Below are 22242 nucleotides of genomic sequence, written 5' to 3' on the forward strand. Positions count from 1 at the left end.
AGCCTTATAAATTCAGCCCTTGGTCTTCCACCATTGTCTTTGTCCTGGACAAGGGCCTAACTCATGTTCTTTGTTGTTTCCTCAGATATAAATAGAGGACTCTGGACTGGACTTCGGCAATATTCCTGACGCTGGACAGTTCCCCATCAGTCAGTGACCCAGGCAGTTGACTTGACTCTACTCCAGGCAGCTCCTTGGCTCCTCCCAGGTTTGGGGCTTTGGCTGGTGTTCAGGGAGATGGTGCTTCACATTCAGAGGGACACTTCCTGGTGGCTTCCTACCCTGCTCCTGACCCTGCTCCTGCAGCTGCCTGCTTCTGTGTGCAGGCCAGAGGAGCCCACCTGCTTCCACAAAATCAGCCCCAGCCTCAGCAGAGATGGGATGGGGACCTGGTGATTGGAAGCTTTCTCCCTCTGTATGCAGTGAAAGTCAGGGATGCCACAGGAGCAGCATTTTTCACAAGTCAGCCTGACAAAGACTGTAGGAACTATCAGTAAGTGCCTATCAGTATGAAAGTGTTAATTTTCACTGACTGGATTTTAAAGAACATTTTCTTTTTAAGGAAATGTCAAACAGGGGAGCACCAGCCACTGAACCCCCACCTTTCCCTTCCAATTTTTGTTCCTGCAAATTAGGTTTCATGTCTTTGATAGTCTTACAAAGCTAAAGAGAGGAAATGTCCTTTCTTTCTATTTATGTCTCCGTGTCTGTATCAGCCTCTCTCTGCCTCTTTGTCTCTGTATCTCTATGTTTCTGTCTCTGTTTCTCTCCTGTCTTTCACAGTTTGCCTCAGTTTTTGCCTTTATGTCTCTGTCTTTGTCTCTACTTTGGTCTTCTTCTCATTACCTTTGTTTCTGTCCCTAACCCTGCATTTCTCCTCTCTTCATCTCTGTCTCTCTGTTTTTGTCTCTATATCTCTTTCTCTCTTTTTTGGAGGGCAATTGGGGTTAAGTGACTTGCCCAAGGTCACATGGCTAATTTTTGTGTTAAGTGTCTGAGGTTAGATTTGAACTCAGGTCCTCCTGACTCTAGGGCCGGTCGGTGCTCTATTCACTTCACTACCTAGCTGCCTCCCTGTCTTTCTCTCTTGAGCTTCTCTTTCCACCCCCTGGGGCCATGTCCTTAAAAGGATTGATTTGGCTGTTGTCTCTCATTCTAGAGGAGGACTAAAATGACATCATAATGCAAGAGTCACCTTTCAATGTGTCCTCCGCGGACTGATCAGACCAATATGAACTCGAAGTGGTCTGCCACAAGCGAGGCACAAGTAGGCCATGCAAACGCTGGGGTTGGATACTCGAAGTCTGCGTTGCCTTTGAGTCGTTTCAGTTCTGCTTTGCTTATAGAGCACACCGACGGTTCTGATGTGGGCACACCATGCTGGCAGTCCTGTGCCAGTGTCTTCCATGTCACAGATCAGTTCCAAAGTTCTGGAGAGTGATGTGTGCGTGTTCTTGTATCACTTGTGTGTCTAGCAATATAGTACTTTTTTTTTTTTTTTTGCAGGACTAGTGTTTTGAATAGTGAAATCTGGGCCAATTCTTTGTAACTAAAGATACATTCCTTGCTTGCAAGTTTTGGGGTTGCATATAAATTAAGCTCTGTGTGTTTGTGCACGTGTGTGTGAAAGGATTCTTTAAGTAAAGTTGCCCAGGTGTGTAAGCTTGCCCTAAAGGTCTTGAGAGGACCTTAGCCTTTTCAGGTAGAATTTTGCTGAAAGGAGTCATGCTGTCAGAGAAAGGGTGTAAATGAAGGGAGATATTAAAGCAAGGAAAGAAAAGAGTTTTTAATCTCAGCTTTTCATATTCTGGGTCACTAAGGCTCTGTTCTGTTTGTTTCTGTGTCCATTGGTGTGGGGTTTTCTAAGATTAATTTGTTAAGTATGGGAACCGAAAAAGGGGAGTGAGACTGCCAGGAGTTAGGTTGGGACATGAAGTCAGGGAAGGTGTCTTCCTCTCTAAGGAAAATGCCAAGTTTTTTTTTCCTTTTTTCCCCATTAGTAGGGCTTTCACTTGCAGCTCCAAGCTGATAACATCTCATACCCAGAAGCCTATAGCTTGGTGGATGCCTGCCACAGCTGATTTGTAGGAACAAACCCAACATCTCAAGTTAATTAATGATCCCTTTAAAGTCACATCAGGATCTTTAAATTAAATCTAGAAAACTGTTAGACGTGAGGACAATGTTTAAAACTGCAAAAATACGTTTTTTTGTCTTGTGAGACAAATACTCAGGGCCTTTATATCATCATCTTAAATGCAATCAGGAATTCAGTAATTTTTTAAGATGTATATTAACATTGTGAAAGATATTTTTTTAGTAAATAATGTTGGCAAAGAGCGTGAGAGAAATCCAGATCTCTGATCTGTAAATTTTTGAGTGTTAATTCTCTCCAGATTGGAAAAGGTGCAGAGAAGTGGGACAGAAAGGAGAGTGAGGATGATTTTTAATTTGGAAAGCTGGGTCAAGTAGGCAAGCCTTTTGTGATCTAGTAACGGGTTTGGGAGGAGCCAGGCCCTCACTCTTATGTTTCAACAGGAACATAAGCCACGGTGTGTCTCCTAAATGTTTTGATTTGCCCCACAAATTTCTTCCTATGTAGGGACTAGGAATAGACAGAGTGAGTTTTTAAAATGCTTTTGGGAGAATGAGAGACTTGGAGCTATTTGATCTTCAGAGATCACCTCAATTTTGTGACATGAAGATGAATGAAGAGAATCCCCTGGGTTGAAATTAACTCCACAGCTTGAGAAAGTAGGGCTTTAGTAAGACAAAGGTTTAATAATATTATGGGCAGTCTGGCAGGTGGTTGAAATGTAAAGGAAAGGGGGGTATTTTGAGTAATGGGTTTGAAAGATTTAGAAAGGAATAAAGGTGTGAGAAAAAATATGGAAGTTAGATAAGAAGGTTTGGGAACAGGCGGGGGGCATACCCTTCACACAGTAGGCAGGCAACAGCAAGTCCATGTGCTCCAAGCCCCTCCTGTCCCTAGATAGTTGCTGTGGGTGCCCTTATGCTAGCATCAGATGGTTTAAGCCTGTTGAGATGGGGGGAGGAAGTTGGACTTTTAGGCAAAAAGAGTAGGAAAGAGAATTTTATAGCTTGATTTGAAAGCCTATAGATAGAGTTTTAAGGAGCTAGAAAGAATCAAAATGGAAAGCACTGTATGTTTCAAGACCTACTTTTCATATACCATCACTTTAAACTCTTTGGCAGTAAATTAGTTGGAAATAGTGAATTCCATCATATAAAATGTTTGGAAGAAATAGCCCTTATGTGAAAGATAATGTTAAATAATTGCAATTATAAATTGAGGTTCAGTATAACAACATTTGGAAAATAGATCCATGTGTAAGTGAATTTATTCTAGTCTCATTTTAAGTTAAATTTTATTATGATGATACTTTATCAGCAAACTTAACTATGATTTTAAGCCATGCTACCCCTGTTATGTGGTTTGTAAAGTGTATAAAGATAATACCTAACAGTAATTTGATAATTTAATATATTAGAAATATTGTTAGAAATTTTAATTCTTCCTTAATTCTTCTGGGTCATGGATTTAATTGTCAAAAGACTGATGTAAAGAAATTAATAATAATCAGTAGCAGATTAACAACTGAGTTAAGGTATCAGTACTTGAATATTTCAAGATCTAGCCTGAATGTTTGGGTGGTTAAAGGTAGTGATTTAACTTCCATTAAGAACTAGAAATTGCAGAGGAAAACATTTCTTAGATATCAAACGGTAACCAATTTTAGTCTAAGAGTAAGTTTAGGTGATCTTCTGGTGAATCATGTCCAACCACCTTTTAGGATAAATCCGTAGGAAGGCCTTGTTAGATCTAACACTACATAAATATTGAATGTGCCAAAGATATTGGTTATTGTGATTATAACACAAAATCTCAAATGCTTCCTTGCACTCTTCAATTATTTGATTATTATATAAGTAACTTTCTGAAAGTTCTTAAAGTTTCTTCCTGGGGAAACAGGTCACTTTCCAGCAGTATTACATTTAAATAGATTCCTTAGATCCCTTTGCCTGGGCCAAAAGCAGCAGGTCAACTGAGCATCTTGGGATATTTTAGCCAGCACATTTTAGGCTAACCTGATGATAAACAGACTTGAGTCCAAATGAGCACCAGGTATTTATGGCATGGAGAGTACCAGGTGAAGAAAGGGACAGCAAAGTCTGTGTGAGGGGCTGGGCCTTTTTCGCTGGGGACATATGACACAAAGGCAGGAAAAGAATGGATGTAGCACCTCAAATTCTCAGGGGTCTGGCAGGCCACTTCTTATGAGGGAAGAGAGCTGCTTCCTACAGGTAAAGCCAGCTTGGGTGTGAACACACGAGTGAAGGGGCAGATGGAGGGATTCTCTTCTCCTCAGCTGCTGCCTCCCAGAAAACTGGGCAAGTTTTCTTTAACAGTGGGAGCTGCCAGAGAAACATTCCCAAATTGTCCATCTATTGGAGAATATTGGCATGAATAAAAGAACTCTCTTGTGGGTTTTCTGGGAAGAGATTACTTACAAGTGACAATTTTTTAGGTGACTTTGGCTTCCTTCTCTTCTTCCTTAAAAGGGAAGGGAAAGAGTTGGAAGGGGAGGAGGGAGGCCTTCTGGAGACCCTGGCCTTGAAATGAAGACACATTGCCAAGGCCTAACTACAAAGCCTGTTTGTACAAATGGGGCAGGCTTCCTATATCCCAACCTGATCCTTGCTGATACAGTTATTTCTACCTACAGATTCTTATAATTACACTAATAAATAGCTCACTTCTACATAAACACCTTCTATGTGGCAGGCAACTTCATAAATGTTTTACAATTAACATCTCATTTGATCCTTATAACTATTTTGGGAGAGCTGTGCAATTATTTATCCCTCTTTTACAGATGAGGAAACTGACTGAAACAGAGGTTAAGTTACCTACCCAGGGTCACACTTAGTAAGAATCTGAGGCTGGATTTTGACTCGAGCATTCCTGACTCCTATCCAGTATCCAAATTCCCTGTGCCACTTAACTTCCTGATCCTTTCTCCCCCATCTCCATGAGCTCCTTGATAGTGGGAAGGAAGGAAGTCATCATTCATTAAGTGGGTATTATATATCAGACACTGTACTATACACTTATCACATGTCACCTTATTTGATTTCCACAACATCCCTGGCAGGTAGACAACATCCCCATTTTAGAGATGAAGAAACTGAGGCAGACTGAGGTTAAAGTTACTTGCTCAGTATCTGAGACTGGATTTGAACTGAGAATTCCCAGCCCAGCAATCTATCAATTCATACAATCTCCAGGACCTGTCAGTCTTTTTTTTGTCTTTTTAAATTTGTTTACTTTTAGTTTATAAGATTCATTACCACAATTCCTTGAGTTTCAAATTTTCTCTCCCTCCCCCCACCCATGACAGCATACAATCAAGTATACGATCTGAAAATACTTTTATTTAGGCATTAGCCATTATTTAAAGAAGGATTGTATCAGATGGAATGAAGAATGGGAAAGAGGAAACAAAACCAAACAAGAAAAAGAAAAAGGGCAGGTAGTTTGCTTCAATCTGGCTTCAAAGTCAGTTATTCCTCTGGATGTAAACATCTCTCTCCATCATGAGTCTTTTGGGGTTGACTTATGACTCTGGATTGCTGAGAAGAGTCCAGTTTATCAAAGTTGGTTTTCACAATACGTTGTGTCTGTAATTGTGTACAAGTTACTCCTGGCTCTACTCTTCTCACTCAGCATCAGATGGTATAAGCCTCTCCAGGTAAATATGAAGTCCATCTGTTCTTCTTTTCTTATAGCACAGTAGAATTCCATAACATGCATATACCACAACTTGTTCATCCATTCCCCAATTGATGGGCACCCCTTTAATTTCCAATTCTTTGCTACCACAAAAAGAGCTGCTATAAATATTTTTGTACATATGGGTCTATTTTTAACTTCTATAATCTCTTTGGGATATAACCCTAGAAGTGGTATTGCTGGGACAAAGGGTATGAAATTATTTATAGACCTTTGGGCATAATTCCAGATTGCTCTCCAGAATGGTTGGATCAGTTCACAACTCCACCAGCAATGCACTAGTGTTCCAATTTGCCCACATCCTCTCCAGCATTTGTCATTTTCCTGTTTTGTCATCTTAGCCAATCTGACCAGTGAGATGTGGTACCTCAGAGTTGTTTTGATTTGCATTTCTCCAATCAATAGTGATTTAAAGCATTTTTTCATATGCTTATAAATATGTTTAATTTCTTCTGTAAACTGCTTGTTCATATCCTTTGACCATTTATCAATTGGGGAATGACTTGTATTCTTATAAGTTTGATTCAATTTTCTGTATATTTTAGATATGAGTCCTGTATCAGTGACATAGGTTGTAAAAATTCTTTCCCAATTTCCACTTCCCTCCTAATCCTGGTTACATTGGCTTTGTTTGTACAGAAGTTTTTCAATTTAACGTAATCAAAATTATCCATATTGCATTTTATAATGCCCTCTAATTCTTGTTTGGTCATAAAATCTTCCCCTCTCCACAAATCTGACAGGTAGACTATTCCTTTTTTTCCCAGATTGCTTAGAGTATCAGCCTTTACACCTAGATCATGCACCCATTTAAATTTGATTTTGGTATGTGGTGTTAGATAATGGTCTATGTCCAGTTTCTGCCACACTATATTCCAGTTTCCCAGCAGTTTTTGTCAAATAGTAAGTTTTTATCCCCAAAACTGGGGTCTTTGGGTTTATCAAACAGTAGATTACTATAGTCATTGACTGCTGAGTCTTGTGTACCCAATCTATTCCATTGATCCACTCCTCTATTCCTCAGCCAGTACCAAGAAGTTTTGATAACTGCTGCTTTAGAGTACAGATTAAAATCTGGTATAGCTAGTCCACCATCCCTAGCATTTTTTTTCATTACTTCCCTTGACATTCTGGACCTTTCGTTCTTCCAAATGGATTTTGTTACCATTTTTTTCTAGCTCTATAAGGTAGTTTTTTGGTAAACTGATTGGTATGACACTGAATATATAATTTAATTTAGGCAAAATTGTCATTTTTATTATATTAGCTCGACCCAACCATGAGCAATTGATGTCTTTCCAATTAGTTAGATCTGACTTTATTTGTCTGAAAAGTGTTTTGTAGTTATGGTCATATAGGTCCTGGGTTTGTTTTGGCAGGTAGATGCCCAAATATATTATAATGTCTATAGTAATTTTAAATGGAATTTCTCTTTCTATCTCTTGCTGTTGAATTTCATTTGAAATATACAGAAATGCCAAGGATTTATGTGGGTTTATTTTATATCCTGCAACTTTGCGAAATTTATTTATTGTCTCAAGTAGTTTTTTACTTGATTCTCCAGGATTCTCTAAGTATATCATCATATCATCTGCAAAGACTGATAGCTTGGTCTCTTCTTTGCCTGATTTGATTCTTTTGATTTCTTTTTCTTCTCTAATTGCTGCTGCTAACATTTCTAGTACCAGATTGAATCAGAGGAGTGATAGTGAACATCCTTGTTTCACCCCTGATCTTATGGGAAATGCTTTTAGCTTCTCCCCATTACATATAATACTTGCTGATGGCTTTAAATAGATGCTACCTATTATTTTAAGGAAGGCTCCATTTATTCCTGTACTTTCTAGTGTTTTTAATAGGAATGGATGTTGTATTTTGTCAAAAGCATTTTCTGCATCTATTGAGATAATCCTGCAGTTTTTGCTAGTTTTATTTTTGATATGATAAATTATACTGATGGTTTTCCTAATATTAAACCATCCTTGCATTCCTGGAATAAATCCTATCTGATCAAAGTGTATTATTCTTGTGATAATTTGCTGTAGTCTTTTTGCTAATATTTCATTTAAAATTTTTGCGTCTATATTCATGAGGGAGATTGGTCTATAATTTTCTTTCTCTATTTTGTCTCTTCCTGATTTAGGTATCAGTACCATATTTGTGTCATAAAAAGAATTTGGTAGGACTCCACTAATTTTAGCGAATAGTTTGTAGAGTATTGGAATCAATTGTTCTTTAAATGTTTGATAGAATTCACTAGTTAATCCATCTGGCCCTGGAGATTTTTTTCTAGGGAGTTCACTGATGACTTGTTCGATTTCTTTTTCTGAGATGGGCTTATTTAAGTAATTTACCTCCTCTTCAGGTTATTTGGCAAACTATATTTTTGTAAATATTCATTCATTTCAATAAGATTGTCAAGTTTATGTGCATACAACTGGGCAAAATAATTCCTAATTATTGTTTTAATTTCCTCTTCCTGGTGGTAGGTTCACCCTTTTCATTTTTGATACTCATAATTAGGTTTTCTTATTTCTTTTTTTTTATCATATTGACTAAGGGTCTATCAATTTTATTGTTTTTTTCATAAAACCAGCTCTTAGTTTTATTTATTCATTCAAAAGTTTTCTTAATTCAATTTTATTGATCTCTCCTTTTGTTTTCAGTATTTCTAATTTAGTATTTAATTGGGGATTTTCAATTTGTTTTTTTTCCAGCTTTTCCAATTGCATGCCCCAATTCATTGACCTCTCTTTTCTCTAATTTATTCATGTATGCACTCAGGGATATAAAACTTCCCCTAAGAACTGCCTTTGCTGCATCCCACAAATTTTGGTATGTTGTCTCATTATTTTCATTCTCTTAAATGAAGTTACTGACTGTTTCTGATTTCTTGTTTTACCCACTAATTCTTTAGGATTGAATTATTTAATTTGCAATTAGTTTTTAATCTATCTTTCCATGGCCTTTCATTGCATATGATTTTTATTGCATCATGATCTAAGAATGATCCATTTATGATTCCTGCATTTCAGCACTGAATTGGGAGTTTTTTACGTCCTAATACATGGTCAAATTTTTGTGAATGTGCCATGTACCACTGAGAAACAGGTGTATTCCTTTTTATCCCCACTCAGTTTTCTCCACAGATCTATCATACCTACCCTCCCTAAAATTCTATTCACCTACTTAACTTCTTTCTTGTTTATTTTGAGGTTGGATTTATCAAGTTCAGAGAGGGGGAGATTACAGTCTCCTACTAGTATAGTTTTCCTATCTTTTTCTTCCTCTAGTTCCCTTACATTTTCCTCTAGGAATCTGGATGCTATACCCCTTGGTGCATATATGTTAAGTAATGATATTGCTTCATTCTTGATGGTGCCTCTTAGCAGGGTATAGTTTCCTTCCTTATCTCTTTTAATTAGATCCATTTTTGCTTTTCCTTTATCTGAGATAAGGATTGCTATCCCTGCTTTTTTACTTTAGCTGAGGCATGATGTATTTTACTCCAGCCTTTTACCTTTACCCTGTGTGTATCCCTCTGTTTCAGATGTGTTTCTTGTAAACAGCATATTGTAGGGTTATGATTTTTAATCCATTCTGCTATGCACCTCCGTTTTGTGGGAGAGTTCATTCCATTCACATTTACAGTTATGATTATTATCTGTTTCTTTCCCTCCATCCTATTCCCTCCCTTGTTTTCCTTTTGACCACCACCTCCCTCAGTATTCCCTTATCAGCACCCCTCCCTTTTCCTCCCCTTACCCCTCACTTCTTCCCTCCCTACTAACCCCTCCTTGCTTCATAGCCCTTTCCTCCTCTTACTGCCTGTAGGATGTTTTTATACTTAATGTAGTATGCTATTTCTTCTTTGCACCAAGAGTGACAGGAACAGATCTCATGCAAAGCTCCTCTCCCTCCCCTCTTTCCCTCTAATATGATATGTTTTGCGTCTCTTCTCCATAGAATCCTATGCTTAACTGGTTGTGTTATTCCCTCCTTGCAACAGAACCAATGAGGGAAAAGCTCATATAATACTCATCTCCCTCCCTTCTTTCCCTCTGCTATATTGTTTTTATGCCTCTTTGTGTGGCATAATTTACCCTTTTCCACTTCATTCCTCTTCTTCCATTGCAGTCCCTTTGTAGCCCTTAATAAGTTTTTTTTTATCGTCATTTTGTGTAATTTGTACTGATACACTCTACTTGTCTAGGAACAGTTTGCTCTTATTAAATAACAGGGTGTGTGTGTGTGTGTGTGTGTGTGTGTGTGTGTGTGTGTTTTCCTTGTTTACCTTTCTATGTCACTCTTGCATCTTGTAATTGGAGGTTGAATTTTCCATTGAGCTCCGAATTTTTCATCAGGAAGGTCTGGAAATCTGTTATATCACTGAATGACCATCTCTTTGCCTGGAAGAATATGCTCAGTTTCACTGGGTAGGTGATCCTTGGTTGTAACCTGAGCTCTTTTGCCTTGCAGAAAATTGTATTCCACTGCCTCTGATCTTTCAGTGTAAAGGCTGTCGAATCTTGTGCAATCCTCACTGCGGTTCCTCAATATTTGAATTGTTTCTTTCTGGTCACTTGGAATACTCTCTCTTTTACCTGGTAGTTCTTGATTTTGGCCACAACATTTCAAGGACTTTTCAGTTTGGGATCTCTTTCAGTAGGTGTCTGGTGGATTCTCTCGATTTCTATTTTACCCTCAGGTTTTATTATCTCAGGGCAATTTTCCTTAATGACCTCTTGGAGAAGGTTGTCCTAGGTCATTTTTTTCATCATTATTTTCTGGTAGGCCCATGATTCTCAGATTATCTCTCCTGGATCTGTTTTCCAGGTCGGTTATTTTTTTTTCCATTGAGATATATTACCTCTTTTTCTAATTTTTCATTCTTGTTGTTCTGTTTGACTAATTCTTGGTTCCTCATAGTTATTTGTTTCAATTTGGTTGATTTTAGTTTTTAGCAAATCATTTTCCTTGTTTGGTTCTTGGAGCTCCTTTTCCATATCATACACTTTTTTTTAAGGAGCTGTTTTCTTCATTATAAGTTTTTTCTAATTCTTCAATTTTGATTTTAAAAGAATTACTCATTTTGTCTTCTCTTTCAGTTGGTTTTCAAACTTCTTTCTGAGCTCATCTAGGAGAGCTTTCTGTGCTTGAGACCTGTTCCCTGTTGATGTTTCACCTGTGGGTGTGGAGTCCACATTGTCTCCCTCTGAGTTTGGTTCCTCCCTCTGAGGATAGTAGGACTCCAGAGTGTTTGTAGTGTGCTCTTTTTTTGAGGTAGGGCCCTAGCCATGCCCTTCCTCTAGGGTTCCCAAGTCTTTACTGTTGAGGGTTTTGCCCTGGGGCAATAGTTACTATGTTTTCAGGGTCAGAGGGAGGGGGTTGGAGCAATTGGGATTCACTCTGCCATCCTGGTCCTTGGAGGTCCTGATAGGGGCTTTTTTAAAATTTCTGGGCTATGGAATGGTAGTCCCATGAGTATTTGGTGTCCCGGACAGGGGCCCTGCATTTGGTTCTTACCTTGCTCTTTCCAGTCCCAGACCTTTGGTGATAGGCCTGATAGTGGCCCTTGTGTTTGGTGGGATGAATTGCCCCCCTTGTTGATCAGGCCTCCTCCCAGCCTGCCTGTGCACCTGAGTCAGTCTTCACTTCACATTTCCAGTGCCCATCATCATTCTTGGCATATGCTAGATATTTATTACATGCTTGTTAAGTGACTAATGACCATCCTTCAATAGTTGTGACAAGATTCAGGAAGTGTTCTCTACTGGCTTCATCTGGAAGTGAACCCCCTCCCTTCATCATTCCTACATATTCCTCCACCATGCACACACACACACACACATTGCCTACTACTTTATTTTTTTAAAAGCAATTGGGGTTAAGTAACTTGCTCAAGGTTACATGGCCAGTTATTTCTGGGTGTGGTGCTAAGTATCTGAGCCCAGATTCGATCCCCAGGTCATCCCAACCTTGGAGCCAGTGCTTTTACTCACTCTGCTACCTGGCCGCACCACCTACTACCTTATATTAAGGGTATTTTTGTAATTCTTTTGTTTTATACTGTATCATAGACCCCTCTGTGGTCAAGAGCTACCTGGATCACTAATATTTTTTTTAGCACATCATATTTGTTCAATATTAGTCTGGCAGGCATAATTCCATTAGAAACTTAAAGCAAACCATCCTAACCATCATAGGAATTACACATAGGGAGTAGTACAGGAATGAGGGAACCTGTTTTTAACAATCAGCTTGGGGTAGCAAGTTATCTCTGTGGATACAGGCAGAAGCCTCAAGTCAGAAAAAAATGTGGGTTCAAATCCAGCCTCTAACACTCAATGTGAGACCCTCAAGAAATCTCTGTTTTCCTCATTTTTCCTTTTGTGAAATGAGGATAATAATAGCACACATCTCTAAGAATGGTTGTGAGAATTAAATGAGATATTTGAAAGGCACTAAGTACAGTTTCAGGCATGATATAAATGTTAGTGATTACTATTGTTGCTGCTGTTATTGTTGTTATCATAAACACAAAATGAGCTGGAGTCCTTGCATTTTACCCTCACATGACTTGGAAAACTTTTCTTCTGAAATGAATTCTATTTTTCAGGCTTTGTTAGTGGTTTCTGATTCTCTCCCCCTCAGGTGGTTGCATAAAAATTACCAGCAGGCTTTGACGATAAGTTTTGCTGTGGAGGAGATCAACAGAGACCCTGTTCTATTGCCCAATATTTCTCTGGGATTCCAGGTCTACAATGCCTACCACAGTGATGAGAGGACCTTGGAGAGCTCCCTGCAGTGGTTGACAGGACGGGGTCAGTCCCTAACTTCAGCTGCAAAAGGCAAGACAAGTCTGTGGCTGTCATTGGGGGAGCCACATCTGCTCTGTCTATCCAGATGGGGACCCTGCTTGAGCTCTACAACTTCCCACAGGTGGGTGTTATAGAGCCAACTACCTTCTAAACCTTTACCAACTCACTCCAATTTAAGAGATAGTGGATGAACCTTTCTTTGAACTACACACAGATTGTACACAAAGAATAGAATTAGAGTTACCTAACCTTGTGGAGGAGTGGGGTAGAGAAGAACTAAACATTCAGAGAGTACCTTCTGTTGCCAGGCACTGTGCTAAACACTCTTTTTTTTTGCCTTTTGGAGGGCAATTGGGGTTAAGTAACTTGCCCAAGGTTACACGGCTAGTTTTTTGTGTGTTGATGTTAAGTGTCTGAGGCTGGAACCGAACTCGGGTCCTCCTGACTCTGGGGCTGGTGCTTTACTCACTGCGCCATCTAGCCACGCCAGTGCTAAACATTCTTATAAATATTTTCTCACTTTATCCTCCCAACAACCTTATAAGGCAAGTGCTGTCATTATGGTGTAATTAAGCACAAAGAAATTAGGTGCCTTGCCCATCATCATCTAACCAGTAAATGTCTAGGGGCATATTTGAAATCAGATCTTCCTAATTTGATATACAGTGATGCTTTATTCACTACATCCAAATCCCACTATGTGGCAAAACTGACTAAGATGAATTAGTTGCACAGGTAGTAGAAGAAGACATCAGAAAAACCATGAGAAGGTAAGATATCAAGGAGAAAAGCATGATCAACAGTATCCAAATCTGTAGAGGCATCCACATGGATGAGGATTTCAAAAAGTTCATTTGAAATGACAATTAAAGGATCATAGACTTTGGAGGGAGTGGTTTTAGTCAAAGAGTTTAACTGCTGTATTTCAGAGGGTTTATAAGAAAGTGAGAGGAGAGGAACAGAGGATGCTGAATATAAATGAAATTGTCAAGGAATTAGGCCATGAAGTGAAGGCAAGGTATAGGACAATAGCTATCAGATTGGAAGGATCCAATGAAGATTGTCTTTAGGATGAGGGAAGGGGACTTGGGCATATTTGTAAGCAGTTGGGAGACAGGAAATATGGAGAGATTGCAGATTATTGAGACAGTAGAAATAATAGAGGGGGAAAACTGTTGAAAATGGAGTGGGATGAGACCAAGGATGTATTCGGAGAAGTTTGCATTCACAGTGAGAAAAGCTACCTCTTCACATTATAGAGAGTTAAAGGAGGTAGTGAGGGAAACAATCTAAGTTATTTTACTTAAGGAGGAGAAGAAAAAAAAGAAATCTCAGAAAAAGGTTGTTATGTAGGAAGTATGAGGCAAGGTTAAGGGAATGGGTGGAAGGAAGACTGTAAGAGATTTGAAGAAGTACAATAATAATAGCTGTCATTTGCATAATATTTTAAGGTTCCCATCGTTCCATTTATGTATAAAGTACCTGGCACATAATAAACATTGTATAAGTGTTAACTCTTATTTTAACTATATATGTTACCTCATTTGTTCCTCACAATAAGCCTGGATGACAGGTACTAGTATTATACTCCCTTTACAAAAGAGAAAACTAAGTTGTATAAAGGATAAGTGACTTACTAAAGATTTGAACTCAAGTCTTCCTGCCTCCAGGAGCAGTGCTCTAGTCACTGTGCCACCTACCTGCCATCAGATGAGAATTTTTGGTATATTTGCAATTGTAACTCAAGAAGTAGAAAAGAATCATCTTGGTGCAATTAGTTTTTTGTTTTGTTTTATTTTGTTTTTACTCCGGTTGAATCATTTAATGAGAAGCATCTTCAGGAGACCCAGTAGGCACAATTTCCTGATTTTCTTCTATTCCATTCATGAGTATACAAATAGAAATAAGAAATAGAGGTAAATGGTGGAGCCTGACATCCTACAGGAGACTAATCCAAGGTTGGGGCCTTCCAAGGCAAAATCAGTGACAGGAGAAAGGGTCCAGTGGATGGAGTGTTGAGGATAATACAAGGTGAAATGACTCACCAAGGAGATGAAATGGAGAGAAGAGAGTAGCTAAAGTGGGGCTGAAGACCCAGGAAAGATAATCAAGTCCTGACCGACATGCTAGATGGGTCTGCTTTAGGCAGACTCTGAGAGTTTTCCCTAATCTGGGGCTCTCTGCTTCTCATTGAAAACCATGATTTTATGAGCTTTTCTGACTGCTCTAACACACTGATGATGGTCATTGAGTTTATCATTCACTAAAACTCTCAGATTTTTTTCCACTGAAATGCTGCCTAATTAGGCTCTTTTCCCTTCCTGTACTTATGAAGTTAACCTTTTTGCACCCAAGTCTAATGTTTTTATGTTGATCTCTGTTATATTTCATTTACTAGATTTAGCCCATTGTTCTAGTTCATTAAATGCTTTTTGGAGATCTCCTTCTTCTGCCATCCATGTTGGAGCTACCACTCCCAGCTTTTTCTAATTCGCAAATTTAATAAGTGCACCATCATCTGACCTTATCTAAATCATTGGCAATTGCCCTAAAATACCAGTGACAAAGAATAATTTTCTAGAGCATTCTAGCAGAGACTTCCTTCCAAAACATTTTTGTGGATATTGTTCAATTGTTTTAGTTGTATCTGCCTCTTTGTGACCCTATTTGAAGTTTTCTTGGCAAAGATAATAGTGATTTGCTATTTCTTTTTCCAGTTTATTTTACCTATGAGGAAACTGAAGCAAACAAGATTAAGCTACTTGCCCAAGGTGACATAGCTAGTAAGTATCTGAGATCAGATTTTAATTTAGGAAGATCAGCCTTTTTGACTCCAGGTCTGGCATCCTATCCAATGCAAAGCATAGCATTTAATGGGGCAATGTTACCCTGGGCACTGGGGCAGCCATGTGTCATGGTCCCACTGATGATGATATTCATCGTTTCCATATTGATTTTATTGTAACATTGGCTAAAACACATTTTCTTTTTTTTTTTTGGAAGGCCATTGGGGTTAAGTGACTTGACCAAGATCATACAGCTAGTGTGTGTGTGTGTGTGTGTGTGTGTGTGTGTGTGTGAGAAGTGTCTAAGGCTGGATTTGAATTCAGGTCCTCCTGACTCCAGGGCTGTGCTCTATTCACTGTGCCACCTAGCCGCCCCCTAAACCATATTTTCACTTCTTTTCCACAGGAATAGCATCAAGTGGCTTAGTAATGTGGGAAAAAATAGATCTGCATCCAGAGGACTGAGCTCAGATTTTACTCTTGCACCTGTCCACTTTGTACAAGTCAAACTTCCCTCAACCCTAGTTTGTTTGCCTGGAGAACAAGGAGATTGAATTGAATGTCCTCTCTGTTCCCTTGTAGCTCTAGATGCATGAGACTACAGTGACACTTTGTCAAATAATTTGCTCAAATATGGGCAAATTGTTTCTATAGTTTTTCCATGGTGTTGGGGTGGCTAGGTGGCTCAGTGAATACAGCACTGGCCCTGGAATCAGGAGGACCTGGGTTCGGATCCAACTTCAGACATAAAAACTAGCCATGTGATCTTGGGCAAATCACTTAACCCCAATTGCCTTCCAAAAACCAAAAAAAAAAGGAAGTCTGGTGTTAGAGGTATTTTGACAGGACATTTTTATTCAGTCTTGTTATATCTTAAAATCACTCTTATCTTGTGATGGTCACAGACTCTGCAAATTCAAATTACTATATCCTCAGTGATGATATAGTCATAGGATATATTCCTCCTGAATATATTTGTCTGTGTACATACATGCATATAAATAGTAAAATAAATATAAATAAGGTATCAATAAATTGGGGAAGACCATAGAGACTTTGCGACATTAGACACCAGCACATAAGTTAAATAATTTCTGATAGAAAAAAAATAAGTTTATGTATTATGTTTGTGTGGGTTTCTGTATTCCATGACCAGTCAGTGTAGAATTGTGCATTCCAGCAGCAGCGCATTCAAGTAGTGTTTGAATCCAGGGGACAGGACTCCAGAGAGGCAACTGCTATTAAGAGGGAAGGAGAAAGTTCCACTCAATGACCTCATGAACGTTGAAGAGTGAGAAGAGTTGGAGTTCCCATCATCACTAGCAGCATTGTACACTGGAGACAATAGCAGTCCCTCAATCAACTGGCAGCAGATGCTAACTTCTCCAATGGGAGGCAAATGACACACTGATGAGAATTGAGACAAACAAAGGAAACTTGAGCGCTCTATTGTTGTTCAGTGAGTTTTTTCAGTCATGTCTGACCCTTCATGACCCTATTGAGGTTTTCTTGGCAAAGATCCTGGAGTGATTTGTCATTCCCTTCTCCAGCTCATTTTACAGATAAGGAAATGGAGACATACAGTGTTGGTTAAATGACTTATGTAGCAAGTAAGGGTCTGAAGTCATATTTGAACTCAGAAAGATGAGTCTTCCTAACTCCAGGAGCAGTGATCTCTCCACTACACCACCTAGCTGCCCTTGATCACTCCACAAGGGCACTAATGCTTGGAGCCCAGCTGAGAGCTGAACTGAAAGGATTACATAAAGAGATAAAAGGACCTCCAGGAATTGGAGATGTGAATTCATTTCTTGGCCACATGTGTTCTTTTAGTTTGAGTCAATTATCTTCAGAGACTTTGTGAAATTAGGGGTGAGTGTGCTCATGGTTGAGGGAAATGTTTTTTGTAATAACAACTCTTATTCTAACTTCCTTAGTAATTATCTTTTCTGAAAGATAAGTGAGGTAAAGTGCTAATCAATGAGAAATATACTATTTGGGACCAATGACTCAAATAAGTAGAAACCCCCATAACCTCGTGCCCCTGCCCATCCTTCTTAGGAGATGAGAGTACTTAGTGGCAGCCAGTCTTTGTAGAACCAACTTAAGAGTTAACAGAGAGTTGAGGAAGTGACCTACAAGGGTTACTGTACATACATGATGCAATATGTGGCCTAGTAGTTATATGATGGATTTTGATTTTGCTCATTTTACAATTTTCTATGTTAATATGTAATAGCATCATGTGGTAGTTGAGGGAAATAGTTGGCATGGCCAGTACTCCCATTTGATAACATCATATCTCCTGTTCTCTAAGATCCAATGCCCTTGTATATAACATGGTAGTGTTTAACTACTAAACTGATTCTGAGGTTTATCATTGCACAGTGAATCATATCCATCTCAACCTGTTTGTTTACTATTTGCTGTTTACATATAAATATTCCCAATAAGAATTTATTAAATAATATCTGAAGCATCAAAAGGATAACATTTGCATACAGCACAAGACTTTAAAATGTCTATGAATATTTCCATAAGTCTTTGAACAAGCTACATAATCAAAGCAAACACACATATTCTAGTGTCAAAGAAGATTCTATTAGATTGTGTGTTTTTAAACTCCAAGTCTATATATAAAAGTGTGAAAATTTTACTTTTGACCTCAAATACATGTGCAACCCACATAACAGACCTGATTTGTTTTTTTTTTTTGGTTTTCATAACAATTTTATAACCACTACATTCAAAACCTAATAGCATTTGCAAAACAATTGATTCTGGGCCAAGAACAAACATATCCTTGTCTATTTGGGAAGAAAGGAGAAGACCTTCTTGCTGAATCAGTCACAACTGAAGAATCAGAGAACTCTTTCTTTACCAGACAAGTAGCTGAATGAGAGAGAGAAAAATGGAAAATGTGGGTTGATTAAAATCCCTCTATAACAATCTCCTGCATTAGATGGTGAAGTGAAAACAAAGACTTGCTTGAGATCTCCCCTAAACCCCTCCAAATACCTGTAAAAATGATTCTAAAAAATTCTAGAACTACAGAATTCATAAAATGACTGAGTGAAACAAATCTCCATCCCAAGACAGCCTGGAAGGTTGAAAGAAAATGTCTATGGCATGAGACTGGGAGCAGAGTACAGTCTGATGTGGGCCACGCTGGCACAGATAAGACTAGAGCAGGCTTCAGGGGACTGAATCACTTATAGCTGTGGCAGTTTCCATACTTCTCAACCACAAATTCCAAAGACAACAGAGAAGGTCAGCGTAAAAACTCTGTGGGACCTGGGTAAAGGAGGAATATGGTCCAGCCCCAGCCCTGGGATGGTGGAAGTAGTGGCTATGGCAGCAGCAGCAGTGACTACTTCCAGAGCTCTGAGCCCACAGATGGTGGGAGATCAAGCAACTGATACAAAACCCCTGAAACCTGTGATGGTAAACCCACTCCCACCCCAACACCACGCCCACTGGAAGCAGAGTTCTTTCTTGACAAAGATTAGAGAGTCAAGTCTTTGTGTGGGAAGATGAACAAATAGTGTAAAAAACAAAAACAAACAAACAAAAGCTCAGACTTTAGAATCTTAATTTGGTGACAAAGAAGATCAAATATAAAATTAGAAAAAAACAACAAAAACTAAACTTCTACATCAAAAACCTCCAAAAAATATGAATTGGTTACAGGTCATGGAAAAACTCAAAAAGAATTTATGCCTTCAAAAGCAGAATTGCCCAAATGGAAAAGGAGGTCCAAAAGCCCACAGAATAAAATAATTCCTTAAACACTAGAATGGAGCAAATGGAAGCTAATAACTTTTTGAGAAATCAAGAAACTGTAAAACAGATCCAAAAGAATGAAAATATAGAAGAAAATGTGAAATAACTCATTGGCAGAACCACTGACCTGGAAAATAGATCCAAGAGAGATCATTTAAAAATTATTGGACTACCTTAAAACCATGATCAAAAAATGAGCCTAGACATCATCTTTCAAGAAATTATCAAGGAAAGGAAAACTTCCCTGTTATTCTAGAATCATATGGTAAAATAGAAATGGGAAGAATGAACCTATTGCCTCTAGAAAGAGATCCCTAAAGGAAAACTCCTAGGAATTTTGTAGTCAAACTCCCGAGTTCCCAGGTCAAGGAGCAAATATTGCAAGCAGTCAGAAAGAAACATTCAAGAATTATGGAATTGTAATCAGGATGACAAAAGATCTAGCAGCTTCTACATTAACAGAATGAAGGGCTAGGAATATGATATTCCAGAAATGAGAGGAGCTAAAATTAAAACCAAGAACAACTTACCCAGCAAAACTGAGTATAATATTTCAGGGAGAAGAAAATAGGCATTCAATGTAATAGATGACTTTTTTTTAGCATTCTTGATGAAAAGAATGAGCTCAATAGGAAATTTGACTTTCAAATACAAGAACCAGGAGAAGCATGAAAAAGTAAAAAGGAAAGAGAATATATGGACTAATTAAAGTTGAACTCTTCACATTCCTATATGGAAAGATGATATTTGTAACTCATGAGACCTTTCTCCATATTAGGGTAGTTGGAGGAAAGATAGATAGATAGATAGATAGATAGATAGATAGATAGATAGATAGATAGATAGATAGATAGATAGATAGATGGTAGATGGAACAGAATGAATTGAATATGAAGGGATGATATCTAAAAATATAATTGAGGTGTGAGAGAGGAATATATTGGGAGAAGGAGAAAGGTAGAGATAGAATAGGCTAAATTATCTCAAATAAAAGAGGTAAAAAAGGTTTCATAATGGAGTAGAATAAGGGGGAAGATGAGAGGGAATGAGTGAACCTTACTTTCATTGGATTTGCCCTAAGGAGGCAATAACATGCACACTGAAGTGAGTATCTTACCCTATAGGAAAGTAGGGGAGAAGGGGATAAGAGATGGGTATGATAGAAATGAAGGCAGATTAGGGGAGGGGCGTAGTCAAAAGAAAATAGTTTTGAAAAGGGACAGGGTAAGGGAGAAATAGTGTAAGTGGGGGACAGGATAGGATGGAGCAAAATGTAGTCTCACAACATGACTGTCATGGAAGTGTTTTGCATATCTACACATGTATAACCTATATTGAATTGCTTGCCTTCTCAGTGAGGGTGGGTGGGGAGACAAGAAGGGACCTTTGGAACTCAAAGTTTTAAAAACAAATTTTAAAAATTATTTTTATATGCAAGGGGAAAATAATATATACAGTCAATGGGGTATAGAAATCTATCTTGCCCTACAGGAAAATAGAAGAGAAGGGAATGGAATGGGCAGATAGAAGAGAGGGCAGACCAGAGGAAGAGGTAAGCAGAAGGCATGACATCTTGGGGGATGGGGCAGAGAACAAATGGAGAAAAAATTTGGTACTCAAAATCTTGTGGAAATGAATGTTGAAAATTAAAAAATAATTAATTAATTAAAGTAATTAAAAAAAAAATCCCCTGCATTTCTCCCCACAGAGAAAGAACAGCTTGAAGGGAGTTTGCAATTTCCCACAATTCTATCCCTGCTACCACATTCATAGAATTCAATATTTCCCATATTTCCCTATTGTCCAGCTCACTTTTGGCCCTTTTGATCCCATCCTCAGTGACAAGGCCCAGTTTTCTTTTCTCTATCAGATGGCTCCCAGAGACTCCTCCTTACTGCAAGGTGTGGTCCAGTTACTGGTACATTTTAAATGGACCTGGGTAGGTCTGGTGACCACAGATGATCTCAGGGGTGAGGAATTCCTTTGGGAAATGCCAGGGGAGATGGCAAAGCATGAGATCTGTGCATCCTTCACAGAGAAGATCCCTGTCAGTGAGAGACGCCATGAAGAATCAGAGGTGGGTTTTATGCCCAGGATTGTGGGATCTTCATCCAAAGTAATTGTACTTCATGGTGATACAGATTCATTAATGGTTCTGAGACATTCACAGATGCCCTTGGACCTATCATTAAAGTTGTGGCTCACCACTTCTCACTGGGATATCACCATGAGACCCAATTACTTTGATAGTTACAGTTTCAATGGAGCTCTCACATTTACATACCTGACCAGTGAGGTCCCTGATTTTAAGTCTTTTCTCAAGACAGTGAACCCTAATAATGACCCAGAGGACACTGTGCTTAGGGACTTCTGGTTGTCAGCTTTCCAGTGCCAGGATGAATACAAAAACCTGGAGCCAGAGCAGTGTGCACCAAACGCTACCTTGGAGGATTTGCCTATATTCTTTTTTGACATGACCATGTCTGGCCTGAGTTACACCATCTACAATGCAGTGTATGCTGTGGCCTGGGCCCTTCATGAAAACCTTTTGAAGAAATCAGAGGTTGCCTCTGAGGAAGCTGGAGAAAGCTGGATGCCTTGTCCTTGGCAGGTAAGACTGCCTTTAGAATTGATACTCTCTATTCCTGATTCATGATATTTTGCATGAATCTTACAAAAAATTTCGTAAGGAAGGAAAGGAAGGCCCTATCTTACAAAACTCTGAACTCTACAAGTGTACTGACTAGGGCAGCATACAATAGAGCTACACAAAACTCATATTCTGGAAAATACATCTATCTCAATTTATATTATGTTATTTTTAACTCTTGGGGGATATTATGGTCATATTCTTAAAATATATTAAACTTTAGTCAACTAGAACTCTGGATTTTTTCAGTTAGCCATTACTTAGCTGTTACAATTGCGTCACTGATCTTACAAGATGATTTTTTGAACACCTGAAACACTTTATTTTCTATTTCGATTAAATTTCATTCTATTACCCAAATTAAATCGTTCCCTTTACTTCCAGGAT

The 22242-nt window shown here is 38.6% G+C and overlaps 1 protein-coding gene across 1 annotated transcript; it reads left to right on the forward strand.

Moving 5' to 3' along the window:
• The first annotated feature begins 237 nt into the window (after positions 1-237).
• Positions 238-21861, forward strand: LOC138167919 (vomeronasal type-2 receptor 26-like). The gene is given in 5 exon segments (XM_069096888.1): positions 238-375; positions 378-493; positions 12470-12642; positions 12645-12757; positions 21013-21861. Coding segments are annotated over 5 exon segments (1389 nt in total).
• Positions 21862-22242: the final 381 nt, after the last annotated feature.

The sequence above is a fragment of the Petaurus breviceps genome, unplaced genomic scaffold, assembly GCF_028583685.1.
Source record: "Petaurus breviceps papuanus isolate PSGF00001 unplaced genomic scaffold, PetGlider_PUasm1.0 328, whole genome shotgun sequence".
Taxonomy (NCBI): Eukaryota; Metazoa; Chordata; class Mammalia; order Diprotodontia; family Petauridae; genus Petaurus; species Petaurus breviceps.